This window comes from Euwallacea similis, chromosome 14 (genome assembly GCF_039881205.1).
Source record: "Euwallacea similis isolate ESF13 chromosome 14, ESF131.1, whole genome shotgun sequence".
Taxonomy (NCBI): Eukaryota; Metazoa; Arthropoda; class Insecta; order Coleoptera; family Curculionidae; genus Euwallacea; species Euwallacea similis.
Window position 1 is genome coordinate 176,182 of NC_089622.1, and position 25,835 is coordinate 202,016.

At 35.4% G+C, this 25,835-nt stretch overlaps 1 protein-coding gene across 5 annotated transcripts in view; it reads right to left on the minus strand.

Moving 5' to 3' along the window:
- LOC136413468 (5-hydroxytryptamine receptor 1-like) overlaps window positions 1-25,835 on the minus strand; it is a 97,514-nt gene that overhangs the window by 16,649 nt on the left and 55,030 nt on the right. For 2 of the 5 annotated variants that reach the window (XM_066397044.1, XM_066397045.1), the window contains exons 2-5: window positions 20,896-20,987; window positions 10,201-10,484; window positions 6,984-7,162; window positions 3,388-3,909 (exon numbers count right to left, since the gene is read on the minus strand). In XM_066397044.1, the coding sequence (XP_066253141.1) occupies window positions 3,388-3,909; window positions 6,984-7,162; window positions 10,201-10,345 (846 nt within the window). In that variant the 5' untranslated portion in view covers window positions 10,346-10,484; window positions 20,896-20,987. Of the gene's footprint in view, window positions 1-3,387; window positions 3,910-6,983; window positions 7,163-10,200; window positions 10,485-12,777; window positions 12,937-13,122; window positions 13,146-20,895; window positions 20,988-25,835 lie in introns of those variants that run through there. The other 3 variants (XM_066397048.1, XM_066397046.1, XM_066397047.1) reach the window with 3 other exon arrangements.

The window sequence follows — 25,835 nt, forward strand, 5'->3', positions numbered from 1 at the left end:
CAGAGCAGTTACGTGTAGGAGACCTCAAAATATGACGATTTGCTTATTTCTTTTCTACGGCTGATAGTTGAGGAGATGTTGACCTACGAAGTTCGCTTGTAAACTTCAAAAAAAACGACATATTTCAGTAGTGCGTCATCACAACGCAACCAAATTTGCAACATGCTTTACTCTTATTAATATCTTTAATTGGTAGAAATGTGAAATCGACATACACAAGATCACTAGCTTTAAGAATGGTCTTCGGTTTTGGAATAAAAAGTTCCACTCAAATTACACGTTCGAGCGATAGTTCACATCGAAACCCTTTCAAATTTATGAAACTCAACGTCCTATCCTCGAGTCCAAATCCCTTCATTCTCTAACAAAAAATCCTTCTCTCTTTATCAGCATTAATACCAAACCGTGAAAAATCGTCTGGGCCCTTCTGTTCAATTTTAAACCCCCGTTTAAATCATTCAATAACCCTCGGATTAATCGCTGCACTTATCTGGCAAAACCGGCCATATGCACCACGATTTATGGTTTGCGCATCAAACTTTGAAATGTTAGTAAGAAGTTTGCAACTATGAGTGTAGTAAAACCTCTTCCAGGTTAGTATTAGTATTTAACTAATGCCTGAATTAACGGCTTTAGCTACATATTACTACAAGTTTGAAAACGAGGAGAAAGCATAGGATGGTAAACGTGGTTTGTTGCGAGGGGAAACTCCTATATCAAGGCATGGAAGAGAAAAACTCTTATAAGTGTTATAGGCTCATTTTGATTGGTTAACATTGTATTACTCTATTTCCCACCCCTATTGAGATTCAGAGCGGTTCGGGAATTTGAAAAAACAATGAAGAATCATTTTTGGAGTTCCGGGATGTCCCAAGATAGTGTTAATGTCAGTAATACTTATAAGTAGCTAAGGCCACGAAGAGCCGTTTAGCTAGAAAACATTTATAAAATTCTTCAAAAACGATTTCGAACTCCAAAGCGACTTAAGTGACGGAAACAGAACTCACACTCTGAGTTCGAAATTGACGGAGAAAGTTTCTAATAATGATGTTGATGGGGAGAAATCAGTACCTTTGAAGCATCAGGGAACACAGAAGGGCCAAAACACAAAGGAAACAATTTCTATGGAAATCATTACAAATGGGCTATAACATCGCCAACTCCATCACGTACAAGACGTTTTAATATAATGGCGCATCTTCCAGGAATAAAAGGGCCTGCACTCAATGCTGTACCTAAATCGCCTTTAGAAACATGGTCGCTATTGTTTACGGATATTTTAGATGAAATACTGGAGCGTACTAATCAACAAATACAAAGCTAAGCGTGACATATGGAGATACTGCGTGTTATGTAGGACATTTGAACAAAGCTGAACTGAAAGCATTTTTGCGATTGTTGCTTCTAAGGTTTTGATTTTTACACTCAGCGTTACGAGTCGATGACTGAAGTTTCAGAACAACGAGAATTCAAAATGGAGATACATTCAAAATTCTTGGAATTTTTAATCACGTTAGAAAATTTCAACTTTTCAATCAAATTCATGTAGGATTCTTAGGTCAAGTAGATCTAACTCTTTTGTACATATGTAAAGACTTCTCCATTTTTACGACAAAGTCGAGGTACGATCAGGAAATTTTTGAGTTGTATATAGTGATAGTGCTAATACTGTTAACTAGGTTAGGTCTGTTAATTTAAGATGAAAGAATTGTGAGGGGGCTGATGTTGCCCCTATAGGACGTCTATGTATGTCGCAACCTGGTTAGAAGTATTTTCGTCAATTAAGAGGGTTTCGCAATCGTTATCTTCATACGAATCTGCTATTTTATGATTAACGTCTAACCACTCTTTGTCGGTACTTGTGAGAAAGGATAGCCGCCCTTTGTCGGCGCGGATGAGAAGTGCGGCCGCGCTTTGTCGGCATCTATGGAAATGTACCGATCAAGTGTTATCAGTACCACGGTAACGTCGCAGATGGTGTCATAAGTCGGTAATTGCTATCTAGCCAGGGTACGACACTGTTCTAATTACCCTTAGTTTAGTATTTAAGAGCGCCCCGAATCTAGAGAGTCCTCTTTTCTTTCGAGTGGCTCACCAGAACTATTATCCGCAAGCAGAATCCAAAGTGTATCCGTTAATATCAATAAACCCTATTATTTAAAACCCTAGACAACTTTAGAAAAACCTACATTCATGTTATTCGGTGTGAATATTTTGAGTATAAACTTGTTATTTTACGTCTATTTGGCGTTCAGGGGTGTTAATAGCTAAAATTTTTTATATGGGACATCCAGTATATTATTTGATGGTTTAATTCTATGATTCGTTACGAACATCTTGAGTAGAAATTTGTTATATTTATTACAGAGTGCAGGTCAGTAATCTCAGGATTTATGAAACTTTATACATTTTGAGTTAATATTGAAGTTGATGTCGCGTTCAAGGGCTCATAACTAAATTGTTTTAAATGGGACATCCAGTATATTTTTTATGGTTGAATTCTACGTTTTATTACGGATATTTTGAGTAGAAATTTTCACTAAAAGTTTTTTTTCTGTGGCTATAGTGGCTGAGACGCTAATCAGTTTCCGTGGTCGACATTTATTCAAGTAATATAACAGCAAGCAGAAAAAATATGGGTTTAAAATAATCTGTTTGTGTGATGTGAAAAAGCGTTATTTAAAAAATTAATTTGTCCATAGTGGAATGTGTGCCAAAAAAAGACGTTCTGCTTGTTTCATTCATGCGTCATAATCCAAGTTTGAAAGAGAATGGGAAGCCTGATATCATAAATTTCTATAATAGTCTCAAAGCAAGAGTTGATGTGCTCAATCAAAGGTGTACCAGCTCCAGGGTACCGAACATCTAATCAAGATCCCGGTGAGAAACACCGGTAAATACATATAGAGCACCAGCGGTTTGAAGCAGTTTAAAGGTGTTTTATATAACATATTTCTAACATTATTGCTGATAATAACAAATTAAAATCGAAGCGTTTAAGGTTTTTTTCAAATTTTATGTTTTCTTTTAATTTCAACGTTGCTTCAAACCCATCCTTCGACTAAACGTCAACGAAACGAAAAAGCTCTAATGAAGTCATCTAATTTTTAATTAGTCGAGGTAATTTTTTAAAAAGTGAAACGAATTATTCTCATTTTGTTACTGCCCTATTCGGGCTCCCTCCATATCGCGTCGATCCGAAATAATTACCCTCATTACTCCAGAAGATTAATGGCAACGCCCTCAAATTGAGTCTTATTTAGTGCAGTTTCGTTTTATGAGAAACATTTTAAATTCAAGGGAAATCGACTTCGTTCTCTAGGACTGAATCGAGTATTTATGTGAGAATATTATGATATTAAATTACCCCGCAAAAGTTTAACTTACCACAGTGTTGGTGCTTGCCGAACTTGATCTGTGATTCACTTTGGAGGAGTTTGCAGGAGATTGACTGGAGATCTTATTCTGCGGAGGGCCCTCCCCATTTTTAACACTTATCTCTAAGTAACAGTGAGGCTCCAGATGGCTCTGAGCTCTTTTCTCTTCGTTTACTATTCGCCGAGCTGCCCGGAATATTTTGTAATACACGACGATCATCACGGTGAGGGGTATGTAGAAACTACATATGGTCGCGTAAACTTGATACCCGATGTCTTGAGACACTAAACACACGTCATTGACGATCTCACCCCCCTCCTCTGTCTGTGTATGTTCGTTCCCGATGATAAGGAGAGGAGGCAGGGAGATCATGGCCGCTAAACACCACACTAAAACTATCCACACGATCATTCGGCGGGGAGTCCTTTTCACTCCATACTCTAATGGTTTGGTTATTGCGTAGTATCGGTCCACGGAGATCATGCACAAGTTAAGGATTGAGGAGGTACAGCTCAGGACGTCCAAGCTTACCTAAAAACCGAAGAAAATTTTATTTAAATAAGTTTATTATCCTAGAGAAAAATATGTTTGCCGACTCTGTAGCAGTTTTGTTGCGCAACATTTGTAGCCCCAAAATATTCTCGTACAATAATCTTAGGATGCACTATCTGAATATGTTTCCTGCATTCAAATATCTTTCTTATTTTCAAACGAAAGCTACAAATGTCATATATGATATGCGGGAAACTCCTGCATTAGGACCCTCCACAGTTGCAATTGCCAAGAATGTATTGACGACATTTTCGATTCAATGTGGGTCAATTTGGTTTTCAAAGATTGCAATCGCTCTATAAAGATTTAAATGATGAAAGATCGCAGTGACTAATTCACTTTTATATGACTGAAATCAGCACATCTTGTTATGCCACATTGCCCTCTAAATTTGCAAGAAGATCGGAACAGACCATCTTCGAAGGAGCAGCAAAAAACCCTGCACAAATATCCCACTGTAAGCGACAAAATAATCGTTTGTTCTCAAGGCGTGATCAAAATATTCTAAACAGAATGTCAACCCATAACTAAAAACGAACATTATTCAACGACTATCAAGATCCCTTTTCATAATGTCCCTGTTAGATTCCTCCCCGTTTCCATTCGCCAATTCTTCGAGTCATCCCGACAGGAGCAAAAACTTTTCCAGATAGCGTCGGCACGGTAAACTACTTTTTATTTCCTTAAAATTTGAATTAATCTTCAAAAACCAATATCCTCTCATTGGAGTTGATCAGCTTAATTAATCGGAAAAGTTGTTTCCTTTTCATTAACTCCTCTAAAGATAAGATCGTTTCGGAAATGAAAGAAAAACACTCTCAGCCACTTCGGCTCGACGCGGCGCCCGAAATATGGATTTTAGACAGGGCCAGCGTGTGTTTCTTTACGAAACATTAGGCCCTTTCATCGCCTCACCATCAATCGGTGAGGATGCTTTTTGACGGTGTTACGAAGTCAAGACTCAAGGAGACTATTGTGAAGGGATTGATAAATATTAAAAAATGATCTGCGAAGTTTGATGCCGTAATCGATCATCGCAAAACGGTGTCATATTTTAGTAAGAAGAAGTATGTTCCAGATAAAGGGGATGTCGATGTTGGTGCTGGAAACTCTGGATAGTAGAGTTAAATCAAGGGAGTATCCGGTGTTAGTGCGGAGCCAAAGAAGCAACGCTGAGATTAGTGGTTCATCAGGCACTGATTAAACTGTTATTAATGGAGGCAGCAAATAAGAGAGGAGATGAGGGCGAGAGGGTATGTAATATGATATTTCTAAATCAGTAGCTAAAATCTTTTGCGTGAACATTGTGACCCATTAACAAATTATCTTGGACAAAAGAGCAAGGTTAGTGTGTAATTACGAAAATGAAAAGACGTCGTGTTGGTAATATCTCTATTGAAGTGAAATTAATAATAACGAATACTAATCCACGACCCATCAACCAAGTCATCGCATTTAGATGTGGAAGTTCAGTGAGAAAAACCGAAAATGTGATAAAAAATTGAACAGCATGGTTGTAGTTATTTAATGTATATTCTGTTCCAAAATTATCTAGTTCAGTGGGGGCGTTCTATATATTCGTTGGTATTTCCGATGGTATCTTCCTCTTTTTAGTATGTGTCAAGTAGAACGGCGATATAGACATGTTTGATTTCTGTGCACTTGATCGCTTATATAAAATGATGCATTACAGTAAAACAATTGGAAAGTTGAGCGTTAGAGCGGATCGTTAATGATCGATTTTGTGCAAATAAAACGAGTCAGTTGATGGAAAAATAATTATAATTCTGCCAAATGTTTGAGATTAATTTGCTGCTCGACTAGATTAAAGGAATCTTATTTTTATTTCAGCTTAGTGGAATTTTATCCTTCAGTTTCATATCAAATATTCCACATTAGAAATTTAATTGTCAATGCAAGATAAACCAATATGACCCCTAGACTTAAAATAAAAAATTCCACCATCAAATATTAATAAAAATAAACCCCGTATTAACTCCAAAGAAAATCATGCTTATTTTTAAATGTTGCGTTTTAATTAAATCGGCTCAGGGCTTTGTGAAGTTCGCGTCGCCAAATTCGGAAATCCGCAATCTAATTAAATATGTGTCAAAAGAAGTCCGCAATAACGCCATTTTTGTAATTTATTAAAGAATACCGGATTTTAGATCCAGATAATGAATTAAAAAGGAAGTTGGGCATAGGACTTAAACATTAATCACGATGTTAATGTCAAATTGTGAATGGTGACTGGCTTAATCATCTCCGTTTTATCTAGTTGAAGAATAGTATTTGACTCAGTATTCCCTATACCAAAAAGCGAAGTATACGGAACATCCCTACGTGAAAAGCTTTTTGTAACGCTTTTCTTTCGTGGAAAATATCAATCAGCATTACCGTTCCTTTGATCTTTTCCAGTTCGAGTCATAATACCTCTAAAATACCCCGTTCGGAAAAGGTATCAAATAAATGTAGTGGGTTGTAGAAAGGGGAGAAATTTATTATTTGCTGCCTCAGCAATTTGGTGGAAACAGAACTTTTTGCAAGGGAATGTGATAAATATGATCGTCCATTTATTCGAAAAGAGCGACATTTCTTGGCTGCTTTATGAGCTTTAATTCATTTCCAGATTCTTTTGTACCAAAGTTTAATAAATGCCCTGAAAAGTGTACATCAATTATGAAAATCCTTTCAGCGTTTCTTTTTTTTTTCACTTAGAGAACTCGCATTTCTATTTATAATTCCCTTGGCTTTTGAGGCCATTTAAATATATGAAACGGTCTTTTGCCATGGCGTTGTAGACTTTCTCCAGTAAGCGTTCCAGGTTTATTTTTCTTGTACATCCCCAGAGAGAGATAAGTAGGCACGTAAGGCCTCTTATTTACAGTTATTAGGGATGCTGTTTGAACAGCATTCTGATTGCTTCGCTAGAAAAATCGACAATTCCAATTTCCCTTTCTTTCGTGGGCCTTATATGTTTGCCTTGATATACATTGAAGTCCGAACTATATTGTTTTTTGTGATTGAAAACCGATTTATAGACATTTTCTTACCCAAAGATTGCAGGCGATTTCTCCAAATATCCATTTCCCCTTAATTTCGTAGATTAAGGCCATTGGCATAACTAAAATGGCAACGCAGAGATCGCTTACAGCAAGGCTAACTAAAAGATAGTTGCAAGGTCTTCGAAGCTTTCTCACCAGGAATATACAGACGCAAACTAAAATGTTTCCTGAAATGCATAAAAACATCAATTTAACTCAATCGGGATCTGTCACAAAAATTGCAATAAAGGGTGTTTTGGGTTTTTGATTTAACGCCCATTTGGCATGAAACATGCTTGCCACTGATTTTTGGTGGACTGAACTCATGAGGAACGAGGATTTTTTTTTGGTTTGTAACGTGGAAAAAGTTGTGGACATTGCTGTATTAAAAAGTCATAAAATACCTTTAGATATCAGTTTTAGAAGTTTAAAAAAATTATGAAATCAAAAAATACATAGAAATTTCCTAGTCTCTCACTGGCTCGAATGAAATTGTTTGAAATTTAACACACTACGGTTTAAATATGTAGAGATGTGTCCCTGGACAGACCTGTAAATGGCAAAAAATTTAGATTTCAGAGTGGACAACTTGACCTTTGAATATGTGTTAAATCAGTGGCGTAATGATATTTTGGGTTTTTGAAAAAATGTGAAATTCTTCTTCTAGAGAAAATGACTGAAAACACTCTTGAAATTTTGAATTTTTATAGACAGCATTCTGAGCTTTAAATCTTTGTATGTCTGAATTCCTCCTTACAACTAATTGACTAAAATCAAAATTATGCCCAGACTTTTCGTCAGTATCTCATTTACGATTTCACACATATGACTAGAGAACTTTAGACTCGCCAGATAATACCGAATTCCACTGTACTTAACAATAATACGTTTTTACTCAGTATTATCTGCTACGGAAATTCTGATCACTTTTTATGATAACTTTAATATACGAACACCACCAATGCCGTTCAACGTATGCATAAATGATCACGAAACCTTCATGATATTTTTAACGTAATTTAGAAAGTTAACTGAATAGTTTAAACCTCGTGTCCTGTTGTCATGTTGGTCATTCAAATGCATCCCTGTTGGATTCAAGTCATTTTAAAAGATCCCTTTCCAACAAGTTCCTCGATAAATCGAGATAAAAAGCCCATTTTCATACCAGTAGAAGTCAAAACTTTTCTCTATTGTTTAAATAAGCATCTCACTTTTTAACTTTGAACGTGAAATTTTTTGCTGAAGGGTGAATATCTTATGGCAGCAAACTGAAAGAGTTTATTTGTATATGCAGGGTATTTGAAAATGACTGTGCCAGATTTCAGAGTGTCAAATCAGCTTGATTTTGCCCTCAGACAAAGAAAAATTTCCTACAAGGTAAAAAGTTCATATGAGCGTTTGTTTAGAAATACCTTGAAAAACAAGATTAGCGGTTTGATGTACGCTCACTTTCACATGAAATGCACCACCCAGTAATAATGATAATTAAGTCTTGTAATTTTGGGAAAATAATGCTTCATAATAGAGTATCAAATGATCAGACTTTCAGTTAAAAGATACAACATTTGATAATGAAAAAATTAATAATAAGTGACATCGCCTCGTACGGCAATGCAAGCACGTCCTCTTCGCGGTATGCTTTGCAACAAATGATCAATATCTTCCTGGGGTATTTCATTCCATGCTACCTCAAGATGATGTCGTAGGTCATCCACATTGTTTGGAGGCCTCGGTAAATTTCGAAGACGGCGACTCATCATATCCCAAAGATGTTCGATGGGCGATAGGTCCGGTGACCGTGCAGGCCAAGGCAGTATTTCCAATTGTGCTTCTTCCAGGTATCGTCGAGTAATGTTCGCACTATGTGGTCTTGCATTATCCTGTTGCAAAATGCCATTTGGTAAAGTTTGCATGAAAGGTACTAATACTGGCCTCAGGACATTGTCAATGTAGCGACGTGCGTGGAACGAACACAAGAGAAGATCTTCGGCCAACACATATCGCACCCCAGACCATAACACTAGGTGTTAAAGCTGTGTGGCGCCTTTCAGAAAATTGCAAATTTCTTCTTTCACCTCGATATCGTCTGACTCTTCTACGACCATCATTGATCCATAAACAAAATCGCGACTCGTCACTGAAGACGATATTGTTCCACTCATGATTCCAATCAATTCGTTCTTGACACCAGGCCAATCTGGAAGCTTGGTGTTGGGCGGTTAGTGGCAGTCGTAGATTTGGGCGGTATGAATGCAGGCCAAAAGACGAAATTCTTCTGTAAACTGTTGCCATCGACACCCGACGATTTAGAGCTCCCATCCAATCTACTGCAACAGACATTGTTGTTTGAAATCGATCACCAATGGCCATCCGTCTAAGAAGTCGATCTTCACGTGCGTTGCTGCTACGGGGAGGACGTCCAGCTGGACGATATCGCTAAACCCTTTCTTCAGACCACGAAGACTATATTCTCGCAATAGTGGTGTGGTTCCGATTCATTCGTCGGGTAATCTCACGAAAAGAAAGTCCACCCTCCTTCATGCCGATAATTCGCCCTCTATCAAAATCCGAAACGTGGGAAAAATTTCGACGCTGTCTCACTGGGGGCATTTTGAGATGTCTTGTTCACAGTTCAACAACAAAATAAACTGATATTTCCATGAAAATATTATTTTATTTGTTTGCAATTGAATAAAAAATCTAATAAGTCGATGACAAAAAAACCACTAGCATTCTTTCTTTTTTACTGAAAGTCTGATCATTTGATACTCTATTATGAAGCATTATTTTGCCAAAATTACAAGACTTAATTATCATTATTACTGGGTGGTGCATTTCATGTGAAAGTGAGTGTATATGACCATACTTTGAAGTTTGGCAAGACAACTTCTGGAATAGCAGAAAATCAATGGCATGCTAAATAGATTACTTACTGTACGTTTACCTCTAAAGTATTCAGTTATTTATAATACAGCTAAACGCTCATCGCAGAGGTGTAAATGTAAATAGCTATTACAGCTGAATGCACGAAGGCAATTGAATTGTTTAATTAGCAATAAAGCTGAATATAATTGAAGCAGTAAAATGAGGAAATATCAATACTGATTAAGATTAGTTTCCTCAATCTTCAATTACATTCGAATCGTGACTAATTTTCAGTTATTTGTGAAATTCTCGTCGCTGCATGTTTCATCTCAAATTTGTGTAGATTTGAAAAACGGCTTACCAATGATCGTTGTAATAATGATCCCACCCAAAATAAGACACATGGCAATACTCTCAACCAAATTATAACCAGATGTAGTAGTGACTATAGTAGCATTGTAAGAAGAATCATTTGTATGCAGTATATGCGAAACGTTGGTATCCATACGCGTCTACAATGCTCTCAGGTGGTACTCGAGGTGCTGGTGCTTGTCATTCCGGGCTCTCCAAGCTAGGTTTGACAGGATTGGGGACCGTCCATTGATTGGAGGGACTCTATTGGTGCAAGTTCATTCCATGGCGTATCTGGAAAAAGCAGTTCATATGTACGTGACTTTGCATAAACCAAAACAAAATTTTAATTTCAACATAGATACTACATTTTCTTTCGAATTATGAACCACCTACTCAAAAACGATTATTAATTTCATTCTGCGGTATTTTTAAAAATAAATAATACAAACAAAATGCAAAAATCAATGGTGAACTGGTGAAGCTAATAAAAATGCAGTTTTTTTAATTATAATAAATTCAGAGTTGTATTGGCAAGAAAATTAAAATAACATATTCCTAGTAAAGGACAAGTTGAAAATTGATTACTTTAAGGACGAAAAAGACAGGTCTAATAACGGATGGTTGCACAAACCATGGGCATGTCGTACGTAATCCCCCGTTTAAATCAACAGAGATGGTATTTGATTGAATATTGATCTATTTTGTATTCGAATAATTCAAATTTAATTCGACATACTTTTTGGAAATTACAGTTAAAACTTCGACGGCACGACTCTAATTTTCACAGTTTATATCTTATATCACATATTCGGACTGTCATTAAAAAAAGAATATTCAAACACGCACATTTGCCTCAATTTTACTGAATTCGTATCTTTTAGTGTTTTCAACATCCTCATACCTTGAAATAAATTTTTGGTACACTAGTGCAATATAAGTAAAATCGGCATAAGAAGTAAATTTTCATATTGGGTCGTATGCATGAAAAGTATAATTTGCTAATGCTTTTTGTGTCCATTTTACATGTGCAGTATCTACTACAGCAACGAAGCATTTGCTACAATTAAGTATACTAAACTACAGTGGTGCTTCATTGGTGTAGTGCATACTCCACTTATGTAGTAGATATTTGAAGCATTAGCAAATACTACATTTATGCATATAACCCACTGTGTATCTAATAGAAAAAGTAACATACTCTCGGCTGACGGTGTAAATTAATAGCCGAAGCGAGCAAACATCAGAGGCCGAAAATATGATTTTTCTACGACAGGCACATATTATATTATTTTTTCTGTAATGCAATATTAGATTAAAATGTGCAAATTTTTAACGTCTATTCGGGAGCAGCCAACTGGACGAGAATATTTTCCCGGCCTGTTGTTTGCTCTAGTTGTGGACATTTCCGGCCGCATATATGAACCTGGACCTACCTGGGACATTGACTTTTGCGAGGTCAAAATACGCCAGAAAGATATTACTTCAAGGGGGATTGCAGAAAAACGGTTTTCCTTCATTTCAGTCTTTCTTGGATATTTTCGTAATAATGCGGAGTTCTTTAGATCTTGTGGCGAGACATTATGAACCACAAAATTGCGGAAGTTTGGTATTATTTTACCAATTCTGGATTTCATTTTCGAGACCTGAAGGAGAAGGCTCGAATATAAAATACCATGCACATTCGATTTGGGTCACTCGATACTATTTCCTTCACTTAATACCTTTTTCCCATGTGATACTTCCCTGCACAATTTTCCTCATTTTTTAAATAACAGAATTGAACATTAATTGAAAAAGCTGGCCTTCATTATTTTACCCACAAAACATTGCAACATAGTAAATTATGCGTAATCATATGTCAAATCAAATCGACACATATTAACAGTTATAATAATTATTGCAGAATAATTAGGTATATTATGTAAGCCGACTGCAATGAGAATTCATAAGAGAAGTATAATGGGAATTTACTACCAAAAGCCTGTTAAGCCTTTAGAAAACGATGAGAAACCACACGTTTGATTTATTATTCTCTGTGTTCATTAAAATCAGCATCATCAAAGACTGTAATTAATGACTTGATGCAAGGTTTGTTTTAAGGACAAGAGCAAAAGAGAAGTTAAGTCTTCCATTTTAATTAAGACTCATTGAAATAAACTAGTTTTTTTAATTGACATAAAATGTCATATTTTATGTGAAAATGTCACATGTGTGATATTTCATGTCAAAATATAAAATTTTGACATAAAATGTGACAGACTGCTAATGACAGGTCTTTTTAAAAGAACTGTGTGGTTTTGTTTTGTTTTAAATAATAATAAGTGAAATGAAGCAACCTTGAAAGTGAATTGTAAAGTACTGAACGACAAATATCATTAAATAATTAAATATCTAATACACTATCTAATAATATTCCCCTAATAATCGAAACTTATCCTAGATAGTAATTTTTAAGAAGCAGAAAACCGAGATTCACTCCATATTGTCGTTGTCACGCAGAGAAGTAGGTACTCGTAGTTCCGCAATCAAACATTATTACTACAGAAAAATGTCGTCACTATAAAGTACTTTCAGACTTGCTTACATCTGTTTAACCCATATTTTTAGCATCAAAGTAAGCTAAGCTCCGTCATAGTAATCCAGGATTGTGGTCTTTTAGTAGTCTTTATGTTTATTTGGCTTCCACCTTTACGGCAACTTTCTGAGTTTGTTCGCGGAAACTTTTAAGAGAACTGACTACGTGCCTGGAAGAACAACGTGGATTAACGTTTGAAGCTCGCCTTAATTTCATTTGGCTTCTATCTATTTGCCCAACCTCTAAGACAGTTTATCATCGATTCACCAATAAGGAATCGCTTGGCAATCACAATGTTTACACACGGGAAATTGGGCAGATGTTCAGTCTCTCAGACTTAAACTTCTTACGTACCTGAGACATTCATACAGAATGAACTAAATGCACTTTACTGACTTGCTCAACTGCTACTTAACAGACTCGTACTACCGGTAAATCTTTGTTACTGAATGGTCACGGAATTGGCAATGAATGAAAAAAATGAAATACTCTCGCCATTGTGTTATCAGTAAATGTTTATCTATCGCAATTAATATGATTTAAATAATATCTCTTTCCGGTAAACGAAACTCATGATAAACATTATTGGTGATAAAAATGTTCACTGATTTTCTCCACGATATGCCTATTGAGACCTAAATTTCAATAACACTTGATTGGTATTAATCATCAATCATTTTTAATTAATCAAATTGGACTTTATGTTAAGGTTCTGAATGTTTTTTTTATCCAATTAGCGCTAGAGTACTGGCCCTGAATAACAGGTCTGTACTTTTGAATAGTACCCATTTCAAAATATCCGAAAATCGTGCAGGAATACTTGTTACCCTAGAAACAGTCCGGATACATTTTTATTCTTCACACACTTTTGTGGCAAAAAACTTCATGCCTTTGATCCTTCTTATGGTAATAGAACTAAAGCCCGCTGAATTATGATTCGCGCATTTGAAGAAATCCAATCATACTGATACCATTTTTATACTGAAGTTGATGGACGCTAGTGGAATTGGTATCTGCTATCCTGCCTTCCCCGAAACTACTGAAAAAATGTCTAACTGGAAATGATTTTAAATGTAAGAAAGTTTTCAACATTTTTTTCTTATGTAAGCAAAAAGGATTTCAAAGCAATTTTTGTTTTTCAAATCACAACAAGTTATTTTGGTTCGGCTATCATATCTGTTATCTTTCAATTTGGGAGAAAGTTGGGGGAAATTTCTACCCTCAAAGGGGAAGGTAAAATGTTTCTGAAATAGAAAAATAGCATCAAATTGAAAATAAGAGGATTAACGTTACATCCCGTACAGGTAATTTTAAATAAGGCTCAGTTGGTAAAAAAAAAACCGGCAAAATACCCGCGATATCGTATTTAAACCATTGTAGCTCGTATTCAAAAACACCCTGTATAACAGATGTACGAAAATTCCTCGCCAATTTTCTTATCATGTACCATCAATTTTGAAAAGAAATTTATGGTACATTTGAAAAATTTCCTAATAAAATCCAATCACTAAGGAGATTACAAGCGAATATATTGTTTATTTGTAGGTATCAGCTGTTTACACCATGGACAAATCTCGCTGACGATTTCAGTAAAATCACTTAACAAATAATAATAAGCAAACTTTTATTTGTTTTTAATCAACATGCATACAGTGTGCAACATTTAACCTGAAATATCGAAATATCTCGAATACTAGACATCTTATAAAGAAATATTTGGTATCAAAGTTTAATTATTCTGAGGGGAAATGTATTGATGCTAAAGTTGATTCCCGTCCACCCTCCGTGTGGGCGGGGTAGGGGTTAATTTTTTAATTTCAAATGGCAACCAACATTTTCTTTACAGATTCGGATAATACGGCTAGAAATAAGAAAAATTTATTGCAAATATTTTTTTCGATTCATGCTAGAAAACACTGTAACAAAATTTAATTCATATGTTAAATGGCAACCTCAATATTTAAAAAATTTCTATGGGACAAAAAAACTCTATGGTAATAAAATGTGATAAATAAAACACTTATTTTTAAAGATTCTGTTTGTAATACTACTTCACCATAGAGTATTTGAACATAGAAGAGAATATAGAATGGTAATGGTGATTAAATGAAAAAGCTGATAGGCATTTAGATAATGCTGTCAATCTCTACGCTCAGTGTTTTCCTGAAAAACCACAATCCTGGACTTCTTTCTATTGTGCGATTAAAACATTTATTAATGTAGGGACTACAAATCGGAAAAAAAGAAATTCCCCAGCTACTGTGTGGAGAAAACAATCAAATTGCACACCTAGGTGCTGTGGCTTTTAATTCTCAAGTTAACACAAGAGAAATATCAGAATTATAAGGAATTTCTCTTACGAGTGTGTGGAGAATGCTGAGGATGCACAAGTTTCATTTTTATTATATCTCTTTACATCGAGAGTTCCATGAAGAAGATTTTCAAAATCGTTTGGACTCTTGTGAGTGGACATCTAGACAGATAGAATGAAATCCCATTTTTTCCGTTTTGTATTATTCTCTGACTAGTCATCGTTTACAAATCATAATACGGTTAATAGGCATAACATGCATTATTGGAGTATTGAAAATCCGCATTGACTTTGACAAGTTGAGCACCAGCGTTCTTAGATTGTCAAAATATGGTGTGGAATCATTGGCAGTAAACTTATCGGTCCCCATATAATTAAAAGAAACTTGAATGGTGAAATGTATCGAAATATTTTGGAAAATGAACTGCCCATTTTACTCCAGAACTTAAACTTAGGAGTGCGTCAGAAGATGTGGTTTCAACATAACGGTTGTCCGGCTCATTATTCTGCGGGAAGTTCGGGAAAGTTCTTAATCGTAATTTTAATAGTCGATGGATCGGCAGATCTGGTCCGGTGAATTGGCCTGCTAGATTTCCAAACCTTATTTCACTGGATTTCTTTTTGTGGGGATATCTTAAAGATCAGGTTTATAAAGAAATACCAACGACATATGAGGATATGATTCTGCGAATTATAAACGCTTGTGCCAATGTTTCAGAAGACATATTTCGTGGATACGAAAAGTCCTTTAAAACACGGATAAATAAGTGCATTGAAGTTCGAGGACACCATTTTGAATATTTACACTAAATAAAAACTATACAAAAATTCACGTTTTCTTTAATTCTTAAGCAGATATCATCAAACATTTCGGTAAATCACAAGTGAAAGAGAAATTGAATTTCGTTAATTACAATGTTTTCTAGTATGAATCGAAAAAAATATTTCAAACAAATTTGTCTTATTTTTAACTGTATTATCCGAATATGTAAAAAATAGGGGTTGTCATTTAAAATTAAAAAGTGAACCTCCACCCAGCCCATACAGAGGGTGGAGGCGAATCAACTTTAGTACTTATATATTTCCCTTTTAGAATGATTCAAGTTTAATACTAAACATTTCTTTATAGGATGCCTAGTATTCGAGATATTTCGATACTCTAAGTTAAATGTTATACCCTGTATAAATAATTCCCGTATGTCATGTATTTATTTTGTTATTTAATTGCCTGAACGTATTTATGTTAAAAGTTTAGACAATTAAAATAACAGGGGAATAAACTATTTTATTCAGCATATCGCCAGCACGCGGGATATTTGATAATAATTTAGAACTTTTTAATGGTTTACTCGCATTAATGTAACGTGAAAAGTGAGTTTGAAAATAAATTTAATTGGAATGGTCAGGAATGAATTATCGTTTATGGCGTTTTCTCCGAGCACTTGAGCCGAGTTGAACTTTACAGTTGAAACAGGGCACTCGAGACTCTAAAATTTCTAAAACAGCTCTTTTGTGTGCTTTTAATTTTAAGAACACGCTACCTGAGTTTAGCATAAATATTACTTAAAATGTCAATTTTGTTACGTGCTCTAAAGGTAAATTGTTCAGTTTAAGAAGAATTGGTCAGTTCGGGTTAAAGGCATAGTTAGTTTGATTTATAGCTTCGCAGGAAAGGGTTTTAGGAAACATGATAAGGATCTAATGTGCAAGTTATAACTTATTAATAAAATCATAAAATGTTAATGTCATGCATGCAAACCTGCGATTTTATGCAATTTAAACATAACTAACATTATGTTCTTGACACATTCGTGTATGTTTGAAGAAGGGCATAATCGGAAATTAGTGGGAAGTTTGTGGTTTTAGATATGCCATGTCGTCATCACGGATACCATCAAAATATGAAAAATGTAATACTTCATGAAGTGATTTTAGAACAGAATAGGAGGAAAAGAGGGAGGAAGTTTGTCAGGATGCACTTACCTAAAAGAAGATTAAACTCCAAAAAATGTATAAAATAAAATCAGCAGCATTATTCCAAATTCAATGATGAATGTTATGAAAATGCTATGTATTATGACAGAGTCTTAAATAAGTAGACTACTTCTAAGGCATAAATCTTCAGCCAATTTTAAGGCGACATCAAATGTTCTATAGACAAACGCTTCGTTAGTGAGATGCCGGGTGTTAGATTTTTGAAGAGTATTCACGTTGTTTTCAAGAGCTCTTTCAGTTTTTGAGATATTTAGCTCAAGATAGAGCCACCTGCTAGAGGGCGATTATTTTTCCCACCAAACTGTTTTTTGCGGGGCTATGTTTCTATGCCTGTCTGTTTGTGTCTTAGAATAAGTTGACGAATAATACCCTACAGTTGGTGTACATACTTAATTAAAAGTTAAACATCCTGTATGTGCATATAAGTGGTATGTTTTTCAAATGTTGCAAAAAGCTTCCAGACAAATTTGCTTAGCATTATTTGGGAAACATTTGACTGTGTGGCTACACAAACTAAAATATAAATAAGTAGGTATTTCCACTTAAAAAACTGACATAAGTTGTTATAGCTTGTTTTTGAGTCACCTTGTACGTATGAAAGTCAGTTAAAAAACCACTGAACAAAAAATAAAAATCGTTGTGCCCAAGCGTGTTTTTTGAGCCTCAATTTTGTTTGAATAATTTATTCCAACCTTTTTGAACTCTTTGTATAAGTAATGAAAAAAATTCATATTTAAATCACATTTATGGTAATTCCCCTGAAATTTTAATCTTGTTGGCTCTACGTGATTCATGCGGTAACAGTATTTCATATTATGATCTCCGAAGAACGTTTCATAAAACTCCTCGTATCCGGTAATTTATCCCATCCATGTTTCGTATAATCCCAAATAAACCACTCTAATAATGAACTTAGAATGCCACTTTATAAGTTCCGCTTGCAAACGTCAAAAGACGTGCTCCATGGCATAAAATGAATATTTACCGTGTTTATACAGGGCGTAATGGCTTTTCACCTTTGACTAGTTGCATACTAAATCGTAGGGGAAAATTAAGTTGGCTTTGCAGGGCAAAAAGACACATTTGCCTGCAGAATGACTAATGACCAAACTTCATTGCGAATGAAAAGAGCATTTGTGAAAGTCCCCAGACTGTTCTTGACCTACATAGCTATTTTTGGCAAAATCGAATGTAGATAAATAAAATATGTAAACATACGGTTTATCCGTTATTTTAAATCTCGGAAAAGACACGTTTATAATATTTCCCCACCGAAAAAGCCCTTCCTACAATAAAAAGGGGGTCGTTGAATGTAAACCATGCTTCCGAAATAGAGGCAAGGATGTATTGTAAAAAAAGGTCCTGAATATTGAGGGTTGTTTGGTCGTGCGGATTGACCTTTGAAAGCTTAAGGGCAGATATAAAGGTGTTTTTTTTTTAATTTAAGGTTATGTTCAAGCATGTGTCAGGATTAATAATAGGAAGTTTAAAAATAGGCTGCAATATCGACTTCCAAGTTGGTATTAAAATAAAAAGAGGTGGTTAAAGAGCGGTTAGGGTTAATACAACAACTCACAGTATGCATCGTCTGAAAACGCAAAGGCTTAGAAACGATTTGCGGCGCTAAGTAAAAAGTATGGGCAATTCCACCGAGTCATGCCTCTTTTCATGACGTTACGAAGAACGGTGCCTCCAAACTGATTTGTTTCAGTTAATTCGAATATTTAATGTTTTACCCTATAATCTAGAGCATTTAACATTTTACATAATAGAGTACCTAGTCGGACTTAGTAGCGCCGACCTCACAGCGAGACGAGGTGGGGCGACAGCCCAGCGCGGCGGACTTTCCTGCTCGACGGTTTTCCTTGGAGGTAAGGAGGCGATGATTCAAAATCTTGCCCAGGGCGCCAGACTCGTTAAGGCAGAATTTGAGTGGGACATCCTGTATATTTTTAGCTTTATTTTATGATTATCTAGGGAAAAAATGGCAAAATTTCCCCATTAATTATGTAAACTCAAACTCTTGTTGTGCCGAAGTTTTCGACAGTTTCCAAATAAGAAAACAATAGGAAATAAAAAATTCATCCTATAATAAACTAAGGCTCCTAACCGATTCCATTTTGGTGTTTGAACCAGTAAAGTTGCAGAAGGGCACGTTCCCTGTATATAATATAATCGAGAGGAAAATCCTCTGTTTCCATACCGCACATTTCTATTGAAGCAATTATTTTAGTATTTTAGTGCACCCGTGTGAAACATAAGCGGTTTCCAGTTGTAGCTGTTTTGCATTCATATAAAAGTTATTCCAACTTTAGGAATAATGGAGGAAGTCGTGCAGAGTTACATGTTCTTTCTCACAGACTGCTGTAACTGAACTGAAATTGTAGATAATTTCCCGCGGTATATCTCTGATAACATCAGGAACAAATAATGTTTCTAATTAATAGTCAGTGTGGAACATAATCGGTGGAGACCTTTGAGGTGGTCTGTGTAAATAGTCGATAGCCAGATAGCCGGATTTTGGCACTAAAGCCGGAGGAAATTGCACTTTCAATCTCGATAGAGCCCGCGATTTATATTTGTTTTCGTCTTTTGGTTGTCTTCAATATTTCAGATAACATTCTGCTTTCGTGGCGAGAAACGACATTTAATGAGAAAGCAAAAGAGGAAATGTTTGAAGAAAAAAGTCGTCAAGCAAGGCACTCGTGAATGTATGATATCTTAGGCAGTCACATTGCCGTGAGTCAACAGCTTATTTGGCAAATATTGGCCTAATCCGTAAACTGAATGAGGTCGAATTCATGTCACCTCTCCTTTCTTCAACTTTAATTTCAAACTCATTATGAAATAACTTTTCCCCAAGTCATTACCATAAAACATTGTTACTTGTTTTCCGAACTTTCTGCATTCGAAACTAAATAATAACGTATTCGATTTAGTCCGCAGAGCATCCGGCTTTGCGAAACTTAAAATCAACTTTAAAGATTTCAGACTAGTAAGAAAGCAGTTTAATGTGAATTTAATTTCAAGTCTCGAGCTTAAAATAAAGATAACACAAAATGTCAATTTTACAACACAGCGTATGGCGAATTCCGAAGTTTAATAGTTGCTGGCTGCCGCTCTGAAGTCTACCTACTTGCTTTAATTTAAAGTTTTAACTACAAATTGATTTTAATGCCTCTGAGAAGTTCCATCAGGATGGAATGGTATTAAAAGTTGTATGGCACGAATTTTCAGTGGATTATAATAATGGACGTGTATTGCTGTTCAGGATAATGCGTCTAAGTTTTTCAAGACTTAAATTGATATAAATTGTGAGCTTATTCATCGAATAACGAAAATAAGAAATTCACTTGAAAAGATTTCAATTATACGGCCTCCATCCTTTTCCCATATGCCTGCTAAAATTCTCCAAATTTCCCCATATCCGATCGATGTCGTCGAATTTAGTGGGACCCTGTATATATTCTATAATACCGCACCGAGTCGCCTTTAGTGGGACACCCTGTATATTTAATCCCTGATTTTATTTCATCTAGGGTATTTTCCGGTTCTTCGGGGGCTCCCGATACTAGCCATTACCGGAATTGTTCCCACAGGCAGCGTTGAAGTTGAAAAAGTTCAAGAGTCGCCCAATTCGCCGCATTTCGGGGGGACCTCATCTCGCTCTTCTTCTCAATGATAATCTCTGCAATTTTTCATTTTGATCGAATGCTCTTTTCTCCTTTTTCCGTCAGCTAATAAAGTTTCTCGCATTCCCTTTGATAAAAAACAGTTTCTTCTAGTTGCAACGTGTTTGCACTTGACCGCTTCCCCCTTACCTTTGTCCCAAAAATCAAGCTGCATCATGCAAATCCCAAGGCCCTTCTAATTCTAATCCATTTTTCCTTCTTTTCTGGAAAACTTCTTCGACCTGCAACAAAAAAGAATTTATGAATTACCTTCAAGTCCTTTGATCCAGGCGAAAGTGAAGCATAAAACAAAATCTGGCACCGTTAAGTTTCAAGCACTTCTCTCTTACATTAATGAAAAATACATTAAGGAAACTTCTATTATCGATCGTTTACGCGTTAATCCCCTTCGTTTGCGGGTTGCCTAAAAATAAATTAATATTTATAGCTCATTACTAAAAGCCAAAAAATCGGATCTCGGGCCTCAAAGGATGAATATTTAAAAACTCGTCAGACTATGTTTATAAACCTGTGAAGGAACTGATTTTTTTGTCGTTTCTACAACTGTTCAAACAGTTTTCGGCTCAACTTTCGGACACATAGAACATTTAAGGTCGTTGATTGAGTTTAGAAGCTTTACACAACTTCTTTTAAGAATAATCAGATACCCGCATTTTGGCCACTCACATGTGAAAACACCGTTATCCCAGAAGTACAGGCGGCGTAACGGAGAGCAAAACTTTTACAAAGCTATACTTTAATTATTATGGAAATTCGAAGATTAAATGGAACTTTGGGGCCATTTATCACATTGTTATAACCCACTTTGTCGAAAGCTACATATGCAGGAAGTATTACAATACTGCACTTTAGCAGACAGTAATAGTGCTTAACTTTTATTTATGAGGTGAGAGTTTTAACTATTGTGAAAACCAACCGGTTTTTCTTTAAAACGGTGAAACTTTTTAAGGAAAAATGTAGGACTTTTCCCCCAAACAATATTCGAAATCAATATAAGGACCTCGTTCCAGTCTTACCGCACTTTCTTTTTATCTAAGTGCAAGAATTTCTGGAATCCCACCGGTATTTGTATAATCCGGATCGACATTCGCAATTTCCTGGAAATTCGGCTAAATCCCATGAATAATATTTATGTGCCTGTCAATCAGGTTTAAAAATACTTGGTAAAATTGAAATAAATGCTATTTGCATGGGAGTCGGCTGTCTGAGGACTACGCGTGTGTTGTAACGAGGAACCTGGACTAACCTGCGAGCTTTAAAATAAACTTATTAAAAGCATTAGTTTTTAGTATTCCTGGAAATGTGATTATATACGTGTAGTTTCAGAATGGTGCTCTGATTTTCATCAAAAAACTGTTGAGTCATTTATTGTAGTCGAACCAAATTAGAAGAAATACACGATGTCACACTGTATTCGAGATATGTCAGGAGGATGCAGATTTGAACAAGCCAAAAACTAAAAATCTTCTTCAAGTTTTTAGACACCATTTTCTTCGTCTTGAAATTCCACGGAACGGAGATTTTTAAGTGAAAAACTTCCTCTTGATGAAAACACGTAGCATGCATCGTTTCCGAGATAAAAGCGACTTTGTTAGTCAATGCACTCTGGACTTTGGAAGTGCTCGAAATGTTTCCCTTTTATTTCAATAGAGGTTCTACACAAATTCTCACTCTTCCGAGCAACTTTAACCCTACTTGGCTGTGTCATTTCAGGAGAAGTTTCGAGAATGGCGTATTCTAATGCCTTCAATTATACTAAATAAATAATCAAGTAGATTTAAATCTGGGGAACGAGGCGGCTAGCGCACAGCGTTTCCACTTCTCCATAATGAAAAATAAAATAGATAGAGAGTTAAATGGACTCACATCAAGAGCCAGCCTCTTGATTCTGCCCGATTCTGAAAATCGGGCATGCTCACGTAGTACTGACATCATTCGCCAAGACAGTTCTGCTCTCTATATTCAAGAATCTGACCCTGGATATAGGTCTTTTTCGTTCAGCCGAAGGATTTTCTGGAGCAAACGATGTCTAATAAAAACATTACAGAGTGTTTATGACACTTAAATTTCCATAACGTTAGTGTTACGTTTACTAAATTACAGACAAACAACCTTAATGGCCTTTCTAGTCATTTTCACGGAAACTGGGGCATAGCTTAAATATTATTATTTACTTCAGCTCCGATGATGGGAATTCTGGACGAATTTTGGCCGGCTTTAAAGCAAGATGGATTATGTCGTAACTTCCAAGTCCTCCACTTCCAATTTGTTAATCCACCATTTATCTTATTTAAACTCAATAGATCAAGTTGCGGTGACATTGTGCGTGTTCAGTTCGGTCTTCGCAGAGCATAACACTGATGACCTAGATATCTCTCTTTAGCATAGAGAAGTATTATCTGCCTTACACGCTAAAATTAGCTCGTTCGATGAGGACTTTGAGTAATTCGCAAAAGATGAATGAGACTAACGCTGTAAATTGGGGGAATAAAGTTTTGCACAAAATGTGCGTAGGATACAAGAGAACTGACAACAATGCAGTGATGATGAGCTAAGGTAATATAGCAGAATATTGGATGGTATAGGAAATTGATATAATATGCCGGCAATTTCATACTGGATCCTGACAGTTTAATTTCTATTGACTGGTCAGCAAGAGAACTCTCGCTTCAAATATCAGAATATGCAATAGTAGGGACAATCCGCAAAGCTGGTTATTTTGGGCGTATTTGATGTCACTTGTGATTAATTATGTGATTTGTTATTAATTATGTAAAAGAGATCACATCATCATATACCCTAATGGGTGAATGAAATGACCAATAATTGCGATAATTTCCGAACTGGAATGCAATGTGAAATATAATGAAGTGGGGTTATGTATAGGGATACGCATGTACAGGGTCGTCTATTGTATATTGACCCCTGGGCTATTGAACTTATTTGAAAATATGTCAAAAAGCCACAAATACAAGATACTCATATTTGAATTAAATTTTGTAAATGTCAGGTGCGCCAAAAAATGTTGGTGCACAAGTGATTGTTTTTTATGGAACACACCGTATATTATTTGATAATGAGAAAGAGCCTATTTTTCGGAATTCAATCGGTCTGTTCAATATACAGTAAATAGATGATGAATGATCAAACACGAAATGGATTTCTAGGATTATTTGAACTGGCGCGTCTGCGTGCAGACATGAAGTATTTAAAAATTTAAATTTGTTACTGTTATCATTATTGCAATTAATAATTATTTAATTAAAGAAAAGGAACAAAAAGTTCCAAATATATCCATGTAATTCCACAAATTACGCTACACTTATAGTGTAACATTACTTACATTACACTTACAGCTAGAAACTCCAAATCTCACTAATCTTTATCGATAATTAGGGAAATTATTGCTAATTATTATTTATTAGGATGATCGTTAAAATTTCAATTACCGTTCTCAACAAGTATTATTGACTTATTAGTTTTGTTGACGGTATTTTACTTACTTCCCGATTAACAGCATTATTTCCCGAAATAGATCTTCATTATTCAAAAATAACATGGATTGTGACACCTAAATCGGCGTCAATAAGTATAAAGCCCACCGCAATCTGGGCGATTTATCAAAAAATTCAGCTTCCTGCTAGATCTTTGATAAATTGCCTCTACCAAAAGCGATTGCCATTATCAAAAGAAAACTGCATCTCCACGTATACAAAGGCGAAAATTCTCGGAGTTTAGTGGGTCGGAAATAATAAAATTAAACCACAAACCTCTTGGAAAATGTCTACTATTCGTGTTTTCTCACAGGAAAATCTCTAGAGCTTTTCTTGAAAATGTTCCTTATACGCCTTCAAAAAGCAACGCCCATTGGGCACTGTTCATCATTTCTGCTGTTAGAAGTCACGGTATATTTACTTTATCACTGAAACAAATAGTTTTTAAATTCTTATTTAGGCGACGATCTAAAAAAAAATCTGTCCGGCTTTTTTATTTTTTTGTTAAATATTTTGCATAGAGCAATACATCACAAGAACTAAATTATTATTCATTTTACTAGAAGTCTGAATAATTTAGGGTGGATAATTTTAAAAGTCACATTCGTATATCGACATATCCAAAAATCATTATACGGAACTACATATTATACGAAAATAATCGTTCAATCTCCTTGAAATATAGATGCACTAAACCCGGAAATACTCTGTAAACATTGAACTACATATTAATCTATTTTTAGTTGCGGGAGGTAATGTTTCGTTATCAGCGATATCTTCAACCAGGTATGATTTATTAATAACTGAAATTCAAGAAGGAAATTCTCAGCCTGTAATAATCCTACTGTTTACTGAACTATGGATTTAATGCATATCATATTCGGGGAAAATCGGTTCAATTTCAGCGAATTGTTGTTGATGTTTACGACAGCGAAACTAGAACATGCCTTTTTTTTCTCATTTGGAATTAAATGTGGCGAACTTTATTATTTTACTTTTCTCTACTCGCGATCTTGCTGGTTAACTGTTGCAATTTGTGAGATATTTAAATTTTTTCACCTATCAAGAACCAGAAGAACGACTCATAGCTCATATTTAAGATTTACTCGTTGATAAAGGTAAATGTATAATAATTACGCAAATTAATGTATTACGTGTTACTTAATATTTCCGTTACTCTACGGGGTGCTGGTGAACAAAATCATCCTAAAAACTTTGTAAATTTTTCTCAGACGTTTAGTTTCATTAATTTACGTTATTTTGATGTTAAAACGGCCTGGAACTCTGTAGAATTTGTTAAGTTTTTTTTTTAACAGTTAATATTAGGTAGTACAATTTCATAGTCTATAGTGCGTGGATATGCGGAAGTGTATACAGAGAAACCATGTAATTCTTAGATAATTACATTCATATACATATGTAATTCCTCGTCACTTAATTAAGTTGGAGTACAAATTTACGGAAATTAATAGTCACTTTGAGTTTATAACATTTTTTTTATATCAGCATTGCGATAACAACCCAAACATAATATAAGCGCAATGGCGAGTTATGGCGCCTATAAGCATTATCTAC